The sequence below is a fragment of the Crocuta crocuta genome, unplaced genomic scaffold (genome assembly GCF_008692635.1).
Source record: "Crocuta crocuta isolate KB4526 unplaced genomic scaffold, BGI_CrCroc_1.0 scaffold64, whole genome shotgun sequence".
Classification (NCBI taxonomy): Eukaryota; Metazoa; Chordata; class Mammalia; order Carnivora; family Hyaenidae; genus Crocuta; species Crocuta crocuta.
In genome coordinates this window covers 3,284,955-3,308,823 of record NW_027530640.1, presented here as the reverse complement: position 1 = coordinate 3,308,823, position 23,869 = coordinate 3,284,955, and the positions used below count along the sequence as shown (strand labels likewise).

General features: G+C 36.5%; 1 protein-coding gene across 1 annotated transcript in view; it reads right to left on the bottom strand.

The window, feature by feature from the left end:
• Positions 1-278: 278 nt before the first annotated feature.
• ADAMTS19 (ADAM metallopeptidase with thrombospondin type 1 motif 19) overlaps positions 279-23,869 on the bottom strand; it is a 245,515-nt gene continuing 221,924 nt past the window's right edge. The window contains exons 23-24 of the mRNA XM_077768867.1: positions 6,217-6,394; positions 279-1,552 (exon numbers count right to left, since the gene is read on the bottom strand). Coding sequence (XP_077624993.1) covers positions 1,401-1,552; positions 6,217-6,394 — 330 coding nt within the window. The 3' untranslated portion in view covers positions 279-1,400. The remainder of the gene's footprint in view (positions 1,553-6,216; positions 6,395-23,869) is intronic.

The window sequence follows — 23,869 nt, the reverse complement described above, 5'->3', positions numbered from 1 at the left end:
CCCCAATTCCCCCAGGGTGAGACAAAGAGAGCAGGGTGATATCTGCACATGCAGTGGCTTGTATCACACGAGAGGAAACCCCATTTTAGGGCTGGAAACCTTTATAATGAGAAGTCGGCATGTCTGCTCTTTGGTCCACCGTCTTTATCTTCCATGGCTGTTCAACAGCCTTCCTGGGCCATAAAAACATCCCTTACATAAGATACTCCTGGACAAAAGCAGACAGTGTCAAGATGTGTAGAGATGTGAGAGACCTATGAAGAACTGCCTCCCAACAGGAAGCTTCACATATTTTATTGAAAAAACATCTAAGAAATCATGTGAATCATGTACAACATTTTCTCACAAGAAAACATTTAAGCTGGTTTTTTAACGTTTCACAGAATTGTAAAACTTTTAGTTTTCAAAAGGAAAAAACACAATGAAACTACCACAGTACCATGAGCATTTTGTTTCTTCTTATTTCAAGGGAAAAGGCTGAAAAATATTTGGGAAGTGTTCTCATTATGATTTGTGAGGCTAAGTACTATACTCTTTTATAAATCTGCTAAAAAGATACAAGGAAATGGGTGGATCACTGCTTTCTTTGTTCAATATATTTTAAAAAGCTAAAATCTAATGACAACATGTTAAAATAATACATATTTTTGTAGGATGTTACCATTTCTATAATGGTTTCTCTACACTATATCAACAGTGCAATGGTGATTCAGTGTAAATCATTACAGTGTTTCATTGTTACAATACTTGTGTTCAAGTACATGTTCATGAACATGATCAAAGTCTCTGTTTTGACTTTTCTTTTCCATTATTAAAATAAGGTTATAATTACAGTAGAATTTTTCCTATGGATATCTCTAAATCTGAACCAAATTCATAATACATTCTCTAAAAACCTGTTCAACACTATGAGGTTTGTTATGTTTCCACATCTCCTGTAGATTACAGAAAATGGGCTAATTCTGCATCAGGACACCAAAACACAAAAATGACTTCTCTCCTTATATAACTAAACTATTACACTAAGTTAGTATACATTCTGGATAACTCAATGGTATTGGCAGGGAGAGAATAGCACCTTAGAGACAGCCCTAATGTAAAAAAAATTGTTTTTAGAGCCTAATGATCTTGCCTTTTTTTTTTTTTCCCTTTTTACTTTTATTCTGGAAACTGGATCCAACTTATTCATATAAAATTATTTATGAAGGCATATAGTATAAACCAAAATGTTTGTATGACCAAAACAAACACCATACTGGATGTTTGGCCGGCACCAAAATAAATTAATTAGATTAAATTATATGTAATCTGATAATATTTGGTCTGACAAAACATGCTGGTGTGTGTGTTTATAAATAATGTAATTGCAAAGAGCTGTGAGCCAGCCAGCCTGCTAGAGGTCAACTCTTCTGCTGCAGTTTTTGGGCATAGAAGTCCCTGCACGTCTCACAGCAGCGCTGGTACCACCGCATGTCCTGACATAGGTTCTTCTCACGTATCACTCGGCAGTACACGGGCCACTGGTCTCCCAAGCACTTGAAAGTCAGCGCAGCTGTGAAGAAGGAAACAGGGAACTCAACACATGTAGACATCCTCGGGGACAGGGGTAGAAACAAGCAGCAATCATTTAAGGGGAAGGATTTTGCACATTCACTATGACTCATTCATGTTGCCTTCTAGAACTGAAAGTAAGATTAAGAAACACACACACACACACACACACACACACACACACACACACCCCTTATAATAAAGGAGTAAAGTGAATGAAAAACGGTCTTCCTTAAGAGCTCTTTTAGACTGATTCAAGCTAGATTTCTCAAATTCAGTGAGTTATAATACAAATGACGTTTAAGGTTCAGTTTTTTATGGCTTTCATTTACGTTTCTTTTTGGATTTTCAGTGGAGAAGATTAAAAAGAAAATGAACAGGTTCACTATATCCACCTTTATGGGAAGATAAATTAGTAAGTATTGTTATGGATGAAATACCAAAACAAATCTGCTCACATTTATTTCACATTCCTCCTTTCTTAGATAGCAGTAATATCTAGGTGGGATATCTGGGGACCTTGATTTCACACATCTTTAAAATCAAAGCTGATTATCAAAACAGACTGAAATTTACAACGATAAGGTATGTGAGATCTTTCTTTTGCCACTATTCTAATAAGATGCATTATTTTTCTTTTTAAAACCTTAGGTTTTCCACTGTGCTTGTGTGTTCGGGGATATACCTTCAAGAAATAATAAATGGAGACAATGCAATTTTAATTAAATTTTTCTTTTAATCCATTATTTTCTGCCACGTGATACTTCAGGAAGGACTCCAACTAATTGCTAGAGAAAGGGATTATGTTGTTTTTGAATACATGGATTTAGGGCATCTGCTCTAGGAATGCTTAACTTTTTTGTATTAACTACCCTTAATTCTCTTTGAACTGAGTATTTCCTAGAAATGTTAATTATTTGGCTAGAAAGCAAGAATATTTTTATTTCCATGAAGAACCAAACTTTTCCATTTGTTTGAATCTTATTGCTTAAAAAATATCTATGACAATTTAGCTCCTTTGAGTTTGGCAATATTGTTCTGTTTGATTAAATTGTCACCCTATAAATTGTACAGGCAGATTAAAAGTGAAGGTGGCAAACATAAATTACTCCAATGACAGACATGTAGTGGCATTGTTAAAAAGCCACTAGCTGTCTCAGAAATAAAGGCTAATTCATCAATGAATTTTTAAGGCAAGTATAGGCTACAGTTACTGAAAATACACAATCTACTTCTTGATAGATTAGATTGAATAACAGGAAGTGAGAATATACATAAAAACATTTTATAACATAAAAATATGTAAGTCAGTGTTTTTTCATTTTTCTCATTTATTTAGTATCTTCATATATAAATATATGTGTATACATTATTTTTCCTGTGGCTGCATTCCTTTTTTAAAAAAAATATAATTTATTGTCAAGTTAGCTAACATACAGTGTATACAGTGTGCTCTTGGTTCTGGGAGTAGATTCCCATGATTCATTGCTTACATACAACACCCAGTGCTCATCCCAACATGTGCCCTCCTCAGTGCCAGTCACCCATTTTCCCCTGTCAGCCACCTCCTTATCAACTCTCAGTTTGTTCTCTGCATTTAAGAGTCTCTTATGGTTTGGCTCCCTCCTTCCCTATTTGTAATTATTTTCCCCATTCCCTCTGCCTATGGTCTTCTGGTAAGTTTCTCAAGTTCCACATATGAGTGAAAACATGATATTTGTCCTCTGACTGACTTATTTCACTCAGCATAATACCTTCCAGTTTCATCCACATTGCTGTAAATGGCAAGATTTAGTTCTTTCTTACTGCCAAGTAGTAGTTGATTGTATATATAAAAATTTTTAATGTTTTATTTAGATGAGAGAGAGAGAGAGAGTAACAGAGAGAGAGGCAACGTGAGCCAGGAGAGGGTCAGAGAGAGAGGAAGGCAAAGAATGTGAAGCAGGCTCCAGGCTCTGAGCTAGCTGTCAGCACAGAGCCCGACCTGGGGCTCGAACCCACGAACCGTGAGATCATGACCTGAGCCGAAGTCGGACGCTTAACTGACTGAGCCACCCAGGAGCCCCATTCATTGTATACATAAATCACAACTTTCTCCTTTCATCAGTTGATGAACATTTAGGCTCTTTCTATGTTTTGGCTATTGTTGAAAACGCTGCTATGAGCACTCTCCACAATAGCTAANTATGTTAAAAAAAAAAAAAAAAAAAAAAAAAAGAAAAGAAAACGCTGCTATGAACATTGGGGTACATGTGCCACTACACATCAGCACTCCTGTAGCCATTGGATAAATTCCTAGCAGTGCTATTGCTGGGTTGTAGGGTAGTTCTACTTCTAATTTTTTGAGAAACCTCCACACTGTTTTCCAGAGTGGCTGCACCAGTTTGCATTCCCACCAGCAGTGCAAGAGGGTGCCTGTTTCTCCACATCCTCACCAGCATCTATTGTTTCCTGCATTGTTAATTTTAGCCACTCTGACTGGTAGGTGTGAGGTGGTATCTCAGTGCGGTTTTCATTTGTATTTCCCTGATGATGAGTGATGTCGAGCATCTTTTCATACATCTGTTGGCCATCTGGATATCTTTGGAAAAGTGTCTGTTCATGTCTTCTGCCCATTTCTTCACTGGATTATTTGTTTTTCAGGGCACTAACCCTTTATTCAATATGTCATTTGTGACTATCTTTTCCCATTCCATCAGTTGCCTTTTAGTTTTGTTGACTGCTTCCTTTGCAGTGCAGAAGCTTTTTATCTTTTTTTAAAAACATTTATTTGGGGCGCCTGGGTGGCTTAGTCGGTTAAGCGTCCGACTTTCGCTTAGGTCATGATCTCGCGGTTCATGGGTTCGAGCCCCGTGTCGGGCTCTGTGCTGACTGCCAGCTCAGAGCCTGGAGCCTGTTTCAGAGTCTGTCACTCCCTCTCTCTCTGACCCTCCCCTGCTCACGCTGTCTCTCTCTCTCTCCTAGAAGTAAATAAAACATTTTTAAAAATCTAAAAAAAAAACCCCATCTATTTATTTTTGAGAGACAGAGAGACAGAGTATGAGCAGGGGAGGGGCAGAGAGAAAGAGGGAAACACAGTAACCAAAGCAGACTCCAGGCTCTGAGGTGTCAGCACAGACCCTGGCGCGGGGCTCCGAACTCACGAGCCATGAGATCATGACCTGAGCCGAAGTTCGATGCTTAACCGACTGAGTCACCTAGGCACCCCCAGAAGCTTTTTATCTTAATGAGGTCCCAATGGTTCAATTTTGCTTTTAATTCCGTTGCCTTTGGAGATGTGTCAAGCAACAAACTGCCGTGGCTGAGATCAAAGAGGTTGTTGCCTACTTTCTCCTCTAGGATTTTGATGGTTTCCTGTGTCACATTTAGGTCTTTGATCCATTTTGAGTTTATTTTTGTGTATGGTGCAAGAAAGCAGTCTAGTTTCACTCTTCTGCATGTCGCTGTCCAGTTCTCCGAGCACCATCTGTTAAAGACACTGCCCTTTTCCCACTGGATAGTCTTTATTGCTTTGTCAAAGATTGGATGGCCATAAAGTTGTGGGTCCAGTTCTGGGTTCTCTATTCTATTCCAATGGTCTATGTGTCTGTTTTTATGCCAATACTGTACTGTCTTGATGATTACAGCTTTGTAGTAGCAGCTAAAGTCTGGGATTGTGATGCCTCCTGCTTTGGTTTTCTTTTTCAACATTACTTTGGGTATTTGGGTCTTTTGTGGTTCCATACAAATTTTAGGATTGTTCTAGCTTTTCGAAAATTGATGGTGTAATTTGATAGGGACTGCTTTGAATGTGTAGATTGCTTCACGTGGTACTGACATTTTAACAATATTTATTCTTCCAATCCATGAGCATGGAATGTTTTTCCACTTCTTTGTGTCTTCTTCAACTTCTTTCATAAGTTTTCTATAGTTTTCAGCATATAGACCTCTTACATCTTTGGTAACATTTATTCCTAAGTACTTTATGGTTTTTGGTACAGTTGTAAATGGGACTGATGACTTGATTTCTCCTTCTGTTGCTTCATTACTGGTTTATAGAAATGCAACTGATTTCTGTATCCTGCAATTTGCTGAATTCATTTATCAGTTCTAGCAGCTTTTTGGTGGATTCTTTCAGGTTTTCCATAAATCAATGTTATTAGCATTTATTTGTATCTAACATTATGTCATTAAGGACTCAAAAACTGTTACCTCTTATTCGGTAGATTAGATCCAGGCACCCGTTCCTACTGAAAGCCATTTTTTACTCTATGTCTCTCCAAAGGATAATTTGTGCCCAGGATCAAAAGGAAGGCTATTGACAATGGAGACATTTAATGTATATACCACAATCTCAACTTCCCAGAGCCATTACCTTAGTTGACAGTTCTACCACGAAACCGGTCAGAACCCAAAATATGGTTACATCCTTCAACCCTTTCTACGATGACCTTGAGAGACGTGGTGTTTGTATTTCCAGGACCTGGCTCTGAGTAGACAGTATGGATAATCTTGTTTAGTCTTTGGGATTTCTTTTACCCTCCGGACCACTGGGGCTAAACTATAATTAAGTACACCCAGTTTAGTCAGAACCAAACTAATCTGTCTAGATTTATGACTAAGCTTTCCAATAATATGCAAAGCAGCCACAAACATTTCTACGCGTACCCTTTTTGGTCTGCTTACCCAGCCGGGGTGATGTTATGGTATTTACATTAATCTTCTCATTGCAGGGCTGAAGGTGGCATGGCCTGTATGCTGCGGGTTTCTCGGAAGAAAAACATTCATTTCCGTGTCTTCCTGTGATCTTATGCATGCACTGAATAACACGGGATTGCATTCCTTTGCCACAGGTAATTGAGCACTAAGAGGGATACAACATGGTACAATTAAAAAGATGATAATCTGGACTTTTCTAATAAAAGATCTTAATTTTAATGGATTCCTTATATTTCAGCTAAATGGAGTCTATCTTCATTTGTAAGATATTTTTCAAAGAAGAGCATATTTGATGTACAATAGTCTTTCATTAAAGGACTCTGGTCTCCATATCACTAGATTTAATTTGTGACACAAATAAGCTGAGGCTTATTTGGCTATGAAAATACAATTATTTTATGGTATCAAAGTTACATGTGAAAGAGCAAACATGGCTTTGTTTCTGAAAATAGTGTTTTATTAACAAAGCATGTTATTTTCTACAGATCGAAGATTTAGCCATATTTAGCTAAAAAGTTACGAAGAATTCCATCAACTTCAAAGGACATCAACAAACCAAAGTAGCACATCCATTTTCAGGATTATAAAAAATGCAATAAAGTATAGACACGTAACTCAAAATACATAATTTTAGCAGATAATGGCTGAAGAATGCCTCTCATAAAATTTTGAAAAAAAAAAAGAGAAAAAGATGTTTGTTGCATGGCTTATGCAAGTTAAGTTATGTAACTGCCTGGGAATAACCTGCAAATAAAAAATGTATCCAGGAAATAATGGAAGTTCTATGATTCGTTTTACTAAAACACCATCATTTCTGCCTTTGAAACTAGCAGAATAAGCTTTCTCATCAAATTAGTCTAATAGCCTCGGGATGGATATTTCCTCAAATCATGTCACTATGATTAAAGACAGACAGACATTAAAAGTAAAAAGCCAAAATATTCTGGCCTTGACATGATGAAAATGAGCTGTAATATCATCTCTTGCAACTAATTTACCTGGGACGTATTTTTCCTTTCTGTTAAGGAAGGCATTGCAGTAGATCACGACTACATGTTAGGGTCTAAATTACTCTGAAAGCAAAAATTCCAAATAACTTATTGTGAATGTTTATTTATTTATTTTGAGAGAGAGAGAGAGAGACAGAGAGAGAGACTGAGAGAGACTGCATGCGTGCAAGCAGGGGAGGGGCAGAGAGAGAGCAAGAGAGGAGAGAGAGAGAATCCTAAGCAGGCTCTGCACTATCAGTGTAGAGCCCATTACTGGGCTCCACCCCAAGAACCTGGAGATCATGACCAGAGCAGAAATCAAGAGCTGGAAGCTTAGGTGCGCCTGGGTGGCTCGGTTGGTTAACAGTTTGCCTTCAGCTCAGGTCATGATCTCAAGGTTCCTGGGTTTGAGCCCCACATTGGGCTCTCTGCTGTGCATGCAGAACCTGCTTCAGATCCTCTGTCCCCCACTCTCTGCCCCTCCTGCACTTGTGCACACTCTCGCTTTCTCAAAAATAAGTAAATAAACAGGCTTAAAAAAAAAAAAGAGTTGGAAGATTAACCGACTGAGCCACTCAGGTGTCCCAAATAACTTATTATTAAAAATTACTGTAGTCTGGCAATTTTTAAGTGGTGAGGCTTCATCACAGGACAGGCTCTATAAATTCATCATCTGATTATTCAGTGTGCCAGCCAACAATGGTATGACAGAAGTTCTGCCAAGATTATAGTTTGCTTAAATGTCTCAGAATAGTTAAGCATTTATTAAGTTTTCAAATATTTATTGGCCACCCATTTTGTTCACAATCTCATGCAGAAAATAAAAACAGCAAAAGTTGTTAATAGGATGGAGCTGGTATTTTCATCAATAAACTTTATTAACAAAACACTAAAACATATCAAATAGATGGAGTTAGAAACAGATTACAAAACTGTGGAAATTGGGCAATTTCATCCACTTTTAGCCAGGTGTTTAATATTTTATGTATATATGTATGTATTTACTTATTTCATTTTTTTCAATTGTTTAGTATTTTAAATAATCAGCTGCCCTATAGAACTACAGTTTGCTGCTTTAGGATCAAAGGAAATTGATACTACTACTTGCGGAAGCTTTTACTTCATACAACACTAACAACAGTTAGCACTATTGCTAACTTACACTAAGTGTAAGCACTTATTTAGTGTTTATTATATGTCAGGTATTATGTTAGGTCACAATTATTTTAGCATTTCACATGAAGTCCTATATTTATCCCTTTTACTCTGATGAGAAAATAGAAGCTCAAATAAGTGAAACAAACTGCTCAAGTCTTCACAGTTAAGACCTGGAGTGGAAGTGGAGGCTGAACCCACATATGCTGAATTCAGAGACTGGAAGCTTAAGCATTACTGGATCATGGAACCTTGCCAGTGCTCCTCTTTCTATTAGTAGAAATCTTTTCTCTTCCTCTATCCTGCCAAACGAACCTCTAATCCTCTCTTCGTATCTGTTAACTTAATTTTCCTTTTGCTATAACGCAGGTTATAAGAGATAATTTGTTTTTCCTTAAGGACAACTAACATGCATGATTTGCCTTGAGATAGGGTGATCATATAGTTTGTCACCCAAATCAGGGCACTTGTGAAAGAAGTTGTTGATGATAATTATTGCTATACTACAGGCATACCCTGGGACAGCCCGTGTAACCTGGGGCATACACCCTCTCTACAGACATCTTAATGAACTATGTGTTAGATGATAAATACAAATGAATGGACACAGGAAGTAGCTATTATATTTCATGCATTATCTAATATGCTTTTACACAGAATGTCTCGGTTAAACTTTGTCATAAGCCTCGTAACTTTACAAGTGAAAAGAGTGAGGCTAATAGAGATTATTTCATTCATTCATTCATTCATTCAATTAATATTCATGGGAAGTCCACAATGTGCCAAACACTGTTTTGGATACTGGGATGTCATAGAACACAAAAGGGCAAAAAGGCATGGCCTCAGGGAGTTTACATTTTAATAGGAGGGAGCAGGAAAATCAGGTTTTAAATTACATTGCATATTAGATAGTGACAGGTGCTGTGGAAAACCTAAAGCTGGGAAGGAAGTCTGGGAAAGTTTGGGGTGGGGGACTTTGTAATCCAAATGGGAGGAACAGATAAGGACTCACAGAGAGGGTGCCAAGGACTTGCAACACAAGAATACCAAATGTAAGTCTCTGATTCCAAATATGATGTTCTTTCCACTGTGTTTCTACAGATCTTGAATTAATTAATTTCAATGGCTTTCTCTTTCTGTCTTTTTCTTTCTCCCTTTTACCCTTCTTTCCCTCCTTCAGTCTTTTTAGCTACTATGTTTTGAATCTTTTTCATCATACAAATACCAAGTAAATTTAAAATGTATTTGAAACAAGACAGCACTATAGACTTCCACTAAAAGCCAAAATGCTACGCTGTCAACATTAATTTGCCAGCAACTGGTAAAGAAACACAATGTGCTCCTGATAACTTGTCACTGATATTTCTTTTACAAGGAAAATGCCCTGACTAGAGTATTTTAAATTGAGAGGCTTGGATTGTCTGACAAGTGTTCAAACAGTTAATCTTGCCCCGACGGACCTTTGAAACAAAGCACCTCGTGAATCAATTCCATGAACTAGAAGCCTTTAATTCTGAACAGGAAACACAATCTTGATGTTTCAGATTTACTAGAGTGAAAAGGAAGCAGTAATCTTTAGAACAAACTTAAGACAATTGAGAAAATCGCTCACGTGATTCTGGAGTTAATTTTGCAGAGATAACAAGGCACAAGGAGAAATGGTGTTGGTGATCCTTCTTGCCCACCAAATAATGAGCCCCAAAGTCTCTGGAAGGGAAATTTGTTTAACTGACTTACTGATATTCATCATTTCAATCTACCTGAGAAAATAATGACCTTCCCTGCACTTGGGAACACATGAGTCATATCTTTAGATAATTATCACCATAGATCTCTCTCACAATAGAATAAATCCTTTCTGGCCCTGGAACATTAGTGACAACTTTTAAGACTGTATTAAATGGTGTCTATATTGTATGGCAGACAGTAAGCTTGATTGGGGAAACTTTCTCGATAATTCATAGTTTGGGCTATTAAAATAAGTACAGCAATCATTTAGTAAATGAGGACCACAGATAACAAATGCTGGAAAATCAAAAAGAAGGCTTTATCCTCTTTTAAAACAACATACACGTTTAAAGAACTCTATAACCATTTTTATTACCTACAATTTTATTTTCTTTCTGCCATTCTTATGCCAGGCAATAAGAGCTAAGAGACTTTATTCTACCTAAGGAAACTTCATTTAAACTAACTGAAAGAGAAATATCTGGAGAAGTAAGTGACACCCAGGTTGGGGGAAGTGTATAGTAGATGTTTACTTAGTTTATATATTTTTCTAAAAATGGCCAAGAATGATCTGGTGATAGATACAGATATCAGTTTTGGAAAGTTGTATTTACTAAGTTAGATGATAAGTGAGATGATAGCCCTGCCGCGGACAGGATTTGCCAGAACTGGTAAAAGCAAGTTAAGATACCACAATGATTTCGCAAACTTACAGACTGGCCTAAATGCGAACAAACGAAGGGAAATAGAAAAAAAATGTAGGAAAAACACACACTCTAAAAAATCCTTAACAAACGCTTAACCATGTGGCATTGTAGAAAGGGATGAAATGAACTCTGAATGGCTGAGAAGTTCACCCCATGGGAAAGCAAGGGGTGGAATCCTTCCTTCCATCACAAGAAGATGGATGAATGGTGAGGCATTGCCCAAAAGGTGAATTGAAGGAAGAAAGTGACCATGGGAATTTCACTCCTGACATAATATTATTTATGGCATTTGGACAGTGTTGCTCAGGTCTTGGTTTAATATTTTGAAAAATATGTAGACACCTTAGAGAAGGTGTTCAAGGAAAGGCTGTTTACCTTGAGACATTTTATCAATGCCTGATGGAATCATTTGTTTTCAAGTCTAACCTGATGGTTTGAAGATAACTAGCTCTTAAGCACGATGGTATAAATAAGTTTTTCATGCACCATCTACTACATAGAAGGTATGAGTGGACTCTGTTCCTAAGTTCTCTTTATATAGAAATATCCTTTCATGATGTTTTTCAATATGTTTATCAAGAATCTGCATCTTTTAAAAATCACTTACATGTATTGTTCCCCAGAGTTCCTAGGAATGCCATTATGTGGAATGACATAAATTTACTAAATAGTAGTGAATGATAGCAAACGTGCTCTGTAATACACTGACATGGGTAAAACACATTCAATTCAAAGAAAAAGGGCTATGAAGGCACCAATAAATAGCGATATAAAAATTTGTAAAGTGTCAAAATGAGAGAGAATGATTTCAAGAGGTCCGCAAGGTTCACAGGTTCTTGACCATCGTACTAACTGAATCTACCTTTGCAAAGTATGGAATTATCTTTCTGTCGATTGAAAATTCATGAATCATGTAAGAATTTCCATAATGGCTCATGGTAAAATCTACCAAGAGTCATGTCTCTGTTAAATCCATCAAAGAACATTGTTTTCTTCTTGTCCAAGAAGTAATCTATGTAGCTCTAGAAAACTTATTTTCACTTAAGAACCCTTTATAAATGGAATGTCCATCAATAGCTCTTAACCACTCTCCTCTGTAAAGAGGAGACTCTCATTCTGGGCATTGATCTCTGATTCTATAGTGCTTCTGTGCTCCAGAGGTTCTGAGAACAAGTAGATCTATTCTGCATACATGATTCTGAATACGGAGCTAAAAACAACTTCCACAACTAGTCTTGGGTATAGGGATTCTGTAGTAAAGTGCCAAACTTTAAAGTGATAGTTTCTTACCTCTCCTTACAGAACTTCAGAAGAGTCACAGAGACGCTCTTTTTGGTGCTAGTTACTTGTTACCCTGGATATTTCGATAACTTAGCTTTGGCAACAAATGGGGACACTGTGGTATGAATACATTTGTAGACTTCAGTTAAATAATCAACTAGTTTGCCAGTGAGTTTATAGAACCAGTAATCTGTGCATGTTAAACTGTAAAACTCTTCAAGCTGTAAGTGCTGTAAAATACGCTCTTAAACATCACACCAAAGAAGGGGAAAATCCAATAGTAAAAAAACCACTACAAGATATTTATTTTGCAGTTTTGTTTGCTAACAAATATAACTAACCTAATGCTGGTTTACTTTTTTAATTCCTTAAAACAAACAAACAAACAAAAAAAACCAAAAACATACTGCAGTGTATTCAGGGGTTAAAAATAATAATTCTCACACTTGGCCAGCAGAAAGATTACCCGAGATTCCTTCCTTCTAGAGTGTGCCAAAGATATATATTTTGGAGAGAATGTGTATTCTCTAGGCCAACAGCTAAGGAAGGCTCTGTAATGCTTTACTCATTTCCAGCTGGCCTCTGTAAGAAATAGGAATTCCTAAATTAAGAGAAAATTGTCACTGGCAAACACAGTTCAAAAAAATTTCTGAAACCAATATAATAGACAATCTTACAGAACCTGATATAATCTATAATGATAAGTGCCAATCTATAACAAGGTTAACAACATTGACTTGGATAATTTGTCTTTGGGAATAAGTGGATTATTCCAGAGTGGTTTAACAAGAGTGAAGTAGCATTCACGGCAGAGAGTGGACCTCATAAGGAAAGTAAATGATGACTTCTACTGGAAATTATTAGCACAGCATTCCTATTCATTTATGTATATGTTTGGCGGTTCCATCTTTCAACTTTTTAATAAAGTGAGTGTGAAACAAGCATATGAAGGAACAAAAGTTCGGTTTGTTTTTTAAGATTTGCTATTTATTTTGGTCAGTGTTTCTGTGTCTTTTTAAAGTAGTTCATCTGCCTTATTTAACACATGGGTATTTGGAATTGAATCTATTCCTAGAGGTCAGACGTTTGAGGATTTTTTTGCACATGTGTTTAATTAACTCATCATTTGGTTCTACAGTTCAAACTATTCTTTTCTCTTTAATGAAAATGTCTGCATATAGTTATAGTAAATCAAGGAAATGTGTGTGGCAAAATCAAGCAGAATGCTTATGAATGATTAGCAGAGAGCTGAGTATGTTTTGAAAGGACCGTCAAATTAACCCCCCGAATCATTTTTTTTTATATCAAAGTACATACTGATCACTGCAATGATGGAAGAAAAACAAGATGTTTTGCATTAAGAAGCAATTAATAAACAAAGAGTCTTGAACACATCTGCAAGTCTGCCAGCCATCAGCCTATGAATCACAGGGTGTTGGAGAGGTGAAAAAAGACTATCAAGGCATTTCTCTTTTATCTCGTTCATTCCAGGGGAACATCTTCCCACCAGAGAGAACTGTTTGGAATGACAGTGATTGAATTTCCTTTGCAAAAACAATACTTTCCAGGTCTAGTCCGACAGTTCTATGTCCAAAATGGATCAGATCCTTCGGGGACCATGTTAGAGAAGAATGTGTGTTTTGTTTTGTTTGTTTTAATAACGTCTTGGTTTAAAATAGCACAGAGAACACTATGTAATTACCTTTAGGTTATTCCAACCTGAAAAAAACCAAGTATCTGCCAGGTTACAGTGAAATGTCTGAAGTGTGCTTTACTTCTGTCTATAGCTTTCCTTCTAAGTTAGGTAACAACCATCTAACCTGAAGGCAGGTATCTAAGCCAACTGGATTCAAGAGAATGCAAAAGAAGTCCGCCAGCTTCCTTAAAGCTCAATGTGAAGCACTTTTTTGGCTTAAGTACCATGTTATTCAAATAAGGGTGGATTTACTTTTTTAAAAAAATCACATTTTTAAATAGTTTGATTTACCACACAGGAAAAGGTCAAGGGAGTCCTATATTTACATAATATTATACTGATTAATTATCCTGAAAAAAAAAAAAAAGCTAGTTACCAGTTCTTTAGTAGTAAAATGGATGCAACACTGTAGTTCTTACAGAATTAGAGTCAGAAAATTAAATGGATCAGGAGAAATGCAATGTGTAGATGTATGCTACAGCTTTTGCTTCCATGATGAAACAGTTCGGTGATCATTCATGCAATAAACATCACTAAATGTAGTGCTGTGTTCTGGTCATTCAGAGACATTTATGAGAAAGGTAAAAGGGGTTAAGATATTCTGAATGGAACAGCAACCATATATGACAATATATAATTAACAGAGAAAAAGTAACATAGTAAGCGCACACAAATTCTGCCATTTATTGGGGAAGCCTTTGAAAAATAAGGCACTTCCAGAGGTCCTTGAAGGACTCAGGTAGTTCAAGGAAACACATTTCTACGCAAAGAAGACTGTATCAAGACCTAGAGAATGGAGGAGAAGTATAAACTGCTCAAGGGTGATCTTAATGGAGATACTGATCATGAGAAGGAGACAGTTCTCATTTCGCAGGTTAGGGCCAGAATATGAAAGATTCAAATGCCTGCATGAGTATCTGCTAATTGACAGGGTAGTCAGAGGGAATTCTCTGGAAGAACTCAGGCTATAGGACAGAGTGAAAAAGTCATCCCTGTGAGTGGATGGATCTGAAATAGGACTGGTGGGGGTAAGAAAGCGTCTTATAAATTATTACTCTAGTTCCGGTAAAAAACAAACAAACAAACCAAGGACTGTATTATTATATTTGGAGGAAAAACAGTTGAGGCAAAGCCCTACATGTGTAAAGAAGAAGTGCCAAGGGTCGGTTCTAGCCTGGGTAGTTGGGAAGATGATATTGACATTTTTCAAGAAAAAGGAAATTGGGAGTAGAATATCATTTGAGGAAATAAAATGAGGAATTTTGTTTTAAATATACAACATTTGAGGAACTACTGGAATGCCAATGGCAAGGTCCCAGGGCAACTGAAGTTTGGGTTGAGAATAAAGATACAGCCTACCCCTCCCTCAACTCCCTCTAGCTCTGCTCCCTTTCCAGGCACACTTAGACTTTAAAATTTTAAACACCATCTAAATGATGATGGTTCCAAAATTTATATTTCTATCCTATTTCTCTCCTCTGATCTAACTACTAAATGCCAGTATTTAACTCTCTTAGAGGCAAATAAAAGCTCATCCACAATAAAAGTGAGAATCTTTCCCCTCCAACTTGGCTCTTAGGGTTTCTTATCTCCTATCACAGAAACATCATCCATACAAATTGTCCAGACCCCAAAGGCAAGTAGTGAGTCCTTCTTAATACCTTGACTCCTGCCTCTTCCTCCTCTCCCTCACAAATAATCAACCCCAGTTCTATTTGTTTTAACCTCAGAACAATCTCTCAAAGCCAACCATTCCTCTCCATCTCTACTTAGACTACTTTATGAACAACCAGTATTAATTTGGTTACTATGTAGCTGACACTATGCTAAGAACTTTCCATGAATTATTTTATTTAGATTCACTAACTTGGCTGAACAGAAGATCCAGAATTCAAACCCAAGGCTGTCTGACTCCAGACACTGAGCTATCTTACCTCTTATAGTTCCCAATCCTTTCCCCTCCCTGGAAATTTTGTAACAATCTCTGAGTATCTTTCTATACCCATGACATCAGTCATTTTTTATATGGTAGCCTAAAAAAATTTAAGTACTAGCAAAGTAGGTTTTCTTTTAGTTTCAGACAGAAAATATTAACCCATTTACAACATTGAAAGTAACATATGGATATGGTAGAATTATAAACTAAGAAGGCCCCTTCTCCAATATAATTCAAAGAAACTATTCTTTGTATATCTGTGCAGAAAAATTTTAATATGTACAAGAATAATATATGTAAACAACATTCGTTCATACTATATAACTCTTCTGCATAACTACTCACTTAATAGTAGGTCTTAGAGAAATTTTCCATTCATTATGTATTTATCTATAAACATATTTTTTATTTTTCAATTTTTTATAAACATGTTTAAAAAATAATATCTCATTGTTGGAATGTGGGATTATGATTTATGTAACTAGTTAATGGATATATGGGTTGTTCCAAATTTTTCTTGTGCCAAGAGAAGGCCGCATGGAGCATCTTTATAAATACAGTTAGCAAAATATGTGAGAATTTCTGTAAGGAAAATTAGGCATGTGTACATTTCAAAGTGAGATATTATTTTTTACAGCTATCAAATGAGTTTTAAAAAGTGTGCTAACATCCAATCTCAGTAGTATGATGACACAGATATGTGGAAGCAGAAGCGAGTAGAATCCACTTCTTTTAGAGATGAAGCTTTTTGGTTGCCCCATGGTATCCCTCAACATACTCCTCTTGTTACTTTTCTGAGCCCTAAAAGTCGTGTGTGTGAGTGTTTATATCTAAATATGTTTCCTAGTTTTATTATACTATATGGACTTGTGCCTAGTGTGTATACAGTACAAAAAGCTGTAGACGTATATCTTCCTAATCCAATCTATTTGTGCTTTGTCTCCTAAAATAGATTCTTCATTTTAAGTCATTCACAATACTTTTCTTTGGACTATGTGCCATTGGGACCACTGACACTGGTTTTTTACTTTTACTTGCACAGTTTTAGAGCACAACAAAATTCAGAAAGACCTCTAGTTGCTTTGGCACATTTTAAAGATGTAGGAAGGAGGCTAGGGGGAACTGCTCTTCGGCATACAGAATCGATGCCTTTTTAAAAAATGTTTGTTTGTTTGTTTATTTATTTTGAGTGAGAAGGAGTGCAACTAGGAGAGGGGCCAAGAGAGAGGGAGAGAATCCTAAGCAGGCTCTGCACTGTCAGCACAGAGCCTGACAAAGAGCTCGAACTCAGGAACCATGAGATCATGACCTGAGCTGAAATCAAGATTTGGACACTCATCTGTCTGAGCCACTCAGCCACCCTGCCATATGATGTCTTTCTAACTGGCTGATCATTTGCATATTTTTCTTGCATTTTAAAGATGCCATTCTCTGCTAGTCCTGGTGATATGGTTATTTCTATCTCTGGATATCCTCCGGCATTTGATGAACATATACTTCACCACATCTAAGCAAAAAAACTCCTCTCAATTTCTATTTTTATAGAATTTTAATTTTATAATATTCTTATCAGTATTATAAAATCTTATCTGATTTTAATTTTATAATATTCTTATCAAATTTCTTTATATTTTTACACGTAAAAATCCACCCCCCACCCCCCAACAATCAATGTACCCAAATGAATTTTGGCCATGTTTCATGCTCCATCCCCTATAAAAAACATCAAAACTAATTTTTTAACTCAGTCATATTTATTTACTAAAAGTAATTTATTTCAGGTATGATTTAGAAGGTGAAATTATAGCTATCCTGGTATGCAGCACAAGAGCATTGATAGTATTATTTTACAAGCCTAGGGATTTTTCAATGATCTATTAAGAAGACAGTATAGGGGTACCTGGGTGGCTCAGTTGGTTAAGCATCTGATTCTTGATCTTGGCTCTGGTCATGACCTCATGGTTGTAAGATCGAGCCCCATGTCAGGCTCTGCACCGAAAGCCAAGAGCCTGCTTGGGATTCTCTTTCTCTCTCTCTCTGCCCATCCCCTGCATGTGTGCGCTCTCCCTCCCTCCTTTTCTCTCTCTCAAAATAAATGAATAAACATTAAAAATAAAAGGAGACCTTTTATCAAATTAAGCCCTGTGGATTAAAAAAAAGTTCTCTCTTGCATATTCCAATTCAAAGGATGTTAAACATGTCTTTATATCAGCACTTATAATTCTACATGTATATACATATATAATACATACATTATATATACTTATACACATATACATAGAGAGACACAGAGATACTACCTCAGCCTCTCTAAATTTTAAATTTTCTCTATGTAGAAGACATGTACAGATGGTATATGTGTGCATCACTTTTAAGCTAATATATATCTGCTATGTTCAATCATACCAGCCAAATGCTTTGACTACTTTAAGTAATTCCAACATTTATAATTTTTTAATATACATCTGGGGCAACAGGTAAGATTGTCAGGCGATCCGAAAACTAAAAATGAAAGCAATGCAAAAAACATCCCATTCTCTTGCAGTATAGAGTCAGGGGCGCCTTGGTGGCTCAGTCAGTTAAGTGTCTGGCTTCGGCTCAGGTCATGATCTCCCAGTTCATGGGTTCGAGCCCCATGTTGGCCTGGAGCCTGCTTGGGATTCTGTGTCTCCTTCTCTGTTCCTCCCCCACGTAGGCTCTGTCTCTGTCTCTCAAAAATAAATAAATGTTAAAAGCTGAAAAAAATGTGCCAGAGGCTAAAAAATTTAATAGCCAGTAGTTTGGGGATTTTGTGCATGGCTTAGAAGATCACTACCTTCTCCAGAAAGAATGGTAAATAGCAAATTCTGTAAATGTTCAGTAGATGCATCTAAACAATATACTAGAAGGTCTTTCTTGATGAAAAGTATTCCATTTATCAATGACTAACTTCTTTAGTATGAACAATTTACTCACAGACAAGTGTATTTTCAAAGTAAATGTTCCTATAACGCAAAATATCTCTTCCGTAGGACATCTTGCGATAGGTTTCTTCAATGTCCACATGCTTTAAAACCAAACCCACAACCTCTGATTTCTTTAATTCACTGACTGATCCAACAATGATAGATTATGGTGTGATAGATTCATATTTGTTTACGGGGTAACTGCTCAAATTTTCCTGTCTTTGTAGACTCTAATTATAAAAAAAATGATAGGCAGTTATCTTTTCCAATGACTTATAGACATTATTAGAAAATCATTCTATATATAAATGTTGATCCACCAAGAATAGTTTTTACATTATAGATAATTTCAGTATGGTTTCAATCCACAAATTTTCTCCAGTTACAAAAAAGTACTTCCAAAACTAATCTTTTAAATTTGAATAATCCAGTGTAAGTTTTCCCAAAGTGTATTACACTAAATAGCAAACTAGCCATATACTCTACAAAAGTTATCTTTGGTTAAAAATAAAGAAAAGGGAAATACTACAGTTCTTTGAGGTTTAACAAGTATAGGAAGATGTTAAAGGATCTGAAAGTCCTACAGCAATTTGCAGTGTTTTCTTATCTTTGTTTAACTACATTATTTCTCAGACCTGGAGACTGTATCCCAAGGAATGAGTTTGCCACAGAATATAATTTGAGGAATTCAGCCTCAAAAGTTCATAAATTAGTATGAATGTAGTCTTCTAAAATGGATGACGTTTGATCTTCAGTAAAGACAAGTCTTTTTTTTAATGTTTTATTTATTTTTGAGAGACAGAGAGAGACAGCACAAGCAAGGGAGGGTCAGAGAGAGAGGGAAACACAGAACCTGAAAAGAGGCTACAGGCTCTGAGCCAGCTGTCAGCACAGAGCCCGACGCGGGGCTCAAACCCACGAACCGTGAGATCATGACCTGAGCTGAAGCCGGACGCTTAACCGACTGAGCCACCCAGGCGCCCCAGTAAAGACCAGTCTTAACTAATGTATCTACTTGACAAAATATTTTCTCTATTATAGCAGTTGTCATTTCATTCATTCCTCTGAATCTCTGGTTTCAGCTGATATTTAACATTTTCTATTTTCACATTCTATTAGGGTATTTAATTTGGTTACTTGTGACTACTTACTTCTTTAAATTTGAATGGGAAATCCTCTCACAAGTGCTGAAGCTTCCCTCTACTACCCTGTTAACAGCCCGATTAGCTTAGTTGTATTAAAACCGGCAAGATACACATTTGGAGTCTAGGGTCTCCTGCAGGTGGATCTGAATCATGTGTGGTGTGGGGTGTGTGCCGGCACTAGCTCAGTAGTATGGAGAGACCCACAGTCCTAAAGCCCAGCCCGGCTACTGGACAACAAGAAATCCTCCCCTTGGCAATTCTGAGTCTGGTTCTTTCTGGCTTTCTTGACTTAAAACAAAATTACTGGGTTACAGAGATAGATGCATGATTAAAAACACGGTGTTATCTAGTCATTTAGTTTCGAATATTCTTGATTGCACAGATGAGGATTTCTCTAAGTTTCCTTCAATGATTCACTGAGGTTTCCTACAGTGGAAAGAAATGTCCTCTGTGATTATTCATAATTTCATAGTTTTTAGGTTCCTCTTCAGCTGAATATACTGGATATAATTGTGGTTTCCTTTTACAGGATAAGTTAAAAATGACTCATTATACTGCAAGCTTTATATTTACCACTTCTAAACAAGGATACCATACTATTTGTAAAATTAAATCATCCAAAATGATTTATTGTGCTTCCAGCATTATTTTGAATTATATCATCACAAAAAGACTCATAACCTCTTGCCCAAAAATCTATTAATCATGTCAAGATTTGATATGTGGCCAAAACTATTCACTTCCCAGAATCTTGAAGTGCTAAATTAAGCTCAAATTGTAGACTATGAATTGAATCTAAGAATAAAACAAGAATAATTATGTACAATTCCAAGGTGTTTTGTTTCTCATTAAAACTCACTTGAATGAGTTCTCTTGTTAATGCTGCACAAAAAGTTAATGCTATGAAAGCTTCAGGAAGGAACACGTTTTGTATAACAGGTAGGTAAAACAATACCCTTTTATTTGCTTCTCTATAGGCCTCCAATAATGAAAACAAGAAGCTGTAGACATTCAAATGAAGGCAGAAAGGTCAAATTCTGGCAGAAAATAAGGCATTACATTAAACATAAGGGACTATGTTATTTTTTAAGTCAGTGTTCTAAGGTCAGCTTAAATGAGTGAATGCAGATTTCAACTGCCCAGAAACATATGGGCCGGTGCTCTGTTATCCCAAGAAAGACCCTAAGGCCATATCTATATCAGAGAGATAGTCAGAATGTGGCATATAATTGTGTCCCTGGTTAATGCAAGCCAGAACAAAGCAACCACATTGTTTGTGCCCTATTTTTGCCAATTTTCTAGCCTCAATGGAATAAATGCAAACATTGTTCAACAAAGGCTGTATTACATCTACTTAGGAATCAGAGGTAATACTTTCGTGACAGATTTTTCTCTTCTGAATATTCCTGTATTTATATTTTTCTTTCTCAAGCTGAGAGTAGATTTTCCACTATTTACACAAAATCACCAAAACATTACTGATAGACATTACATAGGCTGATACAAATGCAGTGAAAACAGTTTGAGGAATAAGCCATTTTCTTAGGAAGCCTCCATTCAGCCGATATATCCTTAGCCCAATAACGGTCAAGGACTTTTAGACAGTGGGAGAAGCTGAGGACATATTATTCATTTAACTGATTCTCTAGAGCTTCACCCCTACTGAGGGAAGAAAGGGTTGTATAGCAAGATTTTATGGATAGCTCAATGAATATCCTTGATTAAAACCAATCCAAGGCTAAATTTTAAGTGTACTTAGGTTTATCAATAGTTTAAAAATATTAGAATTTAAGTGAAACCGGCAGATTAACTGACCTCCAAGGATCTCAGAAATCCGTGCACAATTGCACACATCTTGGTGCTATCCTGTTCCTGGGACACAGCTGATAAGAATAAGAAATCTACGGCCTCCCCTGTCCATGAATACTTTAATCACTGAAACTACATAATCGCAGAATTATTCCTGTTCTCTGTAATTATTTTGGGATGGTCTTTATTCTAACATGAAAATGATATCTTAGGGGTGAAAAAGATGGGGTGAAATCAATAAAGTTCACATGGAGCCACTGGCTTCAATTTGTGCACAAACTGTGTTTAAATCTGTTATGCTGAGATCTGAGTCATGAAAAAGAACAAGGAAACTGGGCTCAGGTAAGAGCAGACAATATTCAAATAAAGAAAAAAAATGCAACATACCAAATCTTCTAAATAAGCAAAGAAAAACACACAGGCGAACAGACAAAGGTAAAAAGTCATAGAGCAAAGATAAAGATAAATAGTTATTAAAGCTATCCACTTCTTTTCTTACTCACAAAGGCTATGGCTGGCTGGGTAGCACTCTAAGAACTCAACAAAACCAACTTAAAGTAATTCACTCTAAGTACATCTAAAAATTTATACACATGTAATTATGGTAAAACTGGAAAAAATAGTTTTTCAGGCTTGGCACAAAAAAAAACAACAACAGACGTCCTGTTTTTTAAGATCTCCCCAGTTAATTAATTTTGGTTTTGCTTAAGATGTAACCAAAGGCCACATAATAGGCACATTTATTAAATCAATAGCAATAGTATTTGTCATGCAAATAGGATGTGCTAGCCGTATTTCTGTACACAGCAATGTAGGAATTTATAGTTGTGTCATAAGTCACAACAAAACCTGGATCTTCTGTTTTTTGTAATTACGATTTTTGTTTTGAACTGGAGATTGACATTTATCATTTAAAATAGTCCTATTAACGAATAAAGCTGGCAAAATACACCTCATCTATTATTGTGGGTTTGAAACTTTTTCTTAGAGAAGACTTGTTTCATTTAAGGGAAACACCTCAAATTTCATTAGCCAAAATAAGCAAATATGGAGTTCCCACAATTGAAAGGGAACAACAGGTGACCTCCCCCACACCCCTCCAACTAGGACTTCCATCTCCTCATCCTATTTTATACCATCAGTGCTGAAGGAAGAATTAATGTATAAAAAGCTTGAAAGCAATGGTATCCTCTATTTTCCTTGTTTCACTCATAGGAAAACAAAGACACAGAGGTATCTGGTCCGTCTGTATAATGAGGGAGTTGAGACTATGTGCCTCCTCTCTTGACTTCCAACCCATGGTCTTTCCTATCCTCCTGCTGCATTTCCTTCTCTTAGAATTAGGAAAACATAAACCCTGAAAATAAATCATCTGTGGTTAATTTGGAATTCTCCTTCCCCTAAAAGTTGTTTACTCTATCGTGTTAAGTTTCCTTACATGGTTCACTAGTTCAAAGCTGCCTGGATTGGGCTGAATATCTCCCAAGTCTGTAGTGAGGATGAATTTAAATTGTTTGCAATTGCATCTTTTAAAGAGTCCCAATGTAAACTGTAAACGTTGTAGGTCTTAGAAAGAAGAGTATGGTTCATGAGAACTCAGATGTGACACTAATAGCAAACATTTTTAAAGAGGGAAGGCATTAGTAATCACAAGTAAATAGATTTTAAATGTCAGGAATTTCTTCTGGGGCAACATTAGGCAAGCTGGTTAACCCTGGCGCATTATACAATGAGAAGATTTCTTTCAGAATGTCCTTTAGAACTCTTCATGAAAAGTACCACACTCCCTACCATGCCTCAGCAGCCACCATTTTTTTATACATATAAAATAATAGGAAAGAAGAGAAGATTTATTAGGTCTCTTTGAAGCCTTAGAATTTTATGATTTCATGATAATAGGTATATGATATCACAGTTGGATGTGGCAAGGCACAGGGGATTACCGGATTAATACTTAAATGTCTGAAGACTAGTAGCTGAGAGCTATTTTCCCCCCAGGTATGATCGGAATTTTATCTTAAAGGCTTTCTTGGGGGAAAGCCTGGGTGTGTCAGTCAGTTAAGCATCTGACTCCTTGTTTCGGCTCAGGTCATGATCTCAATGGTTTATGAGTTTGAGCTCTGTAGATCCTGCTTGGAATTCTCTCTCTCTCTGCCCCTCCCCTGCTTGTGATCTCTGTCTCAAAAAAAAAAAAAAAAAAAAAAAAAAAAATTTTTTTTTCGAGAGAAA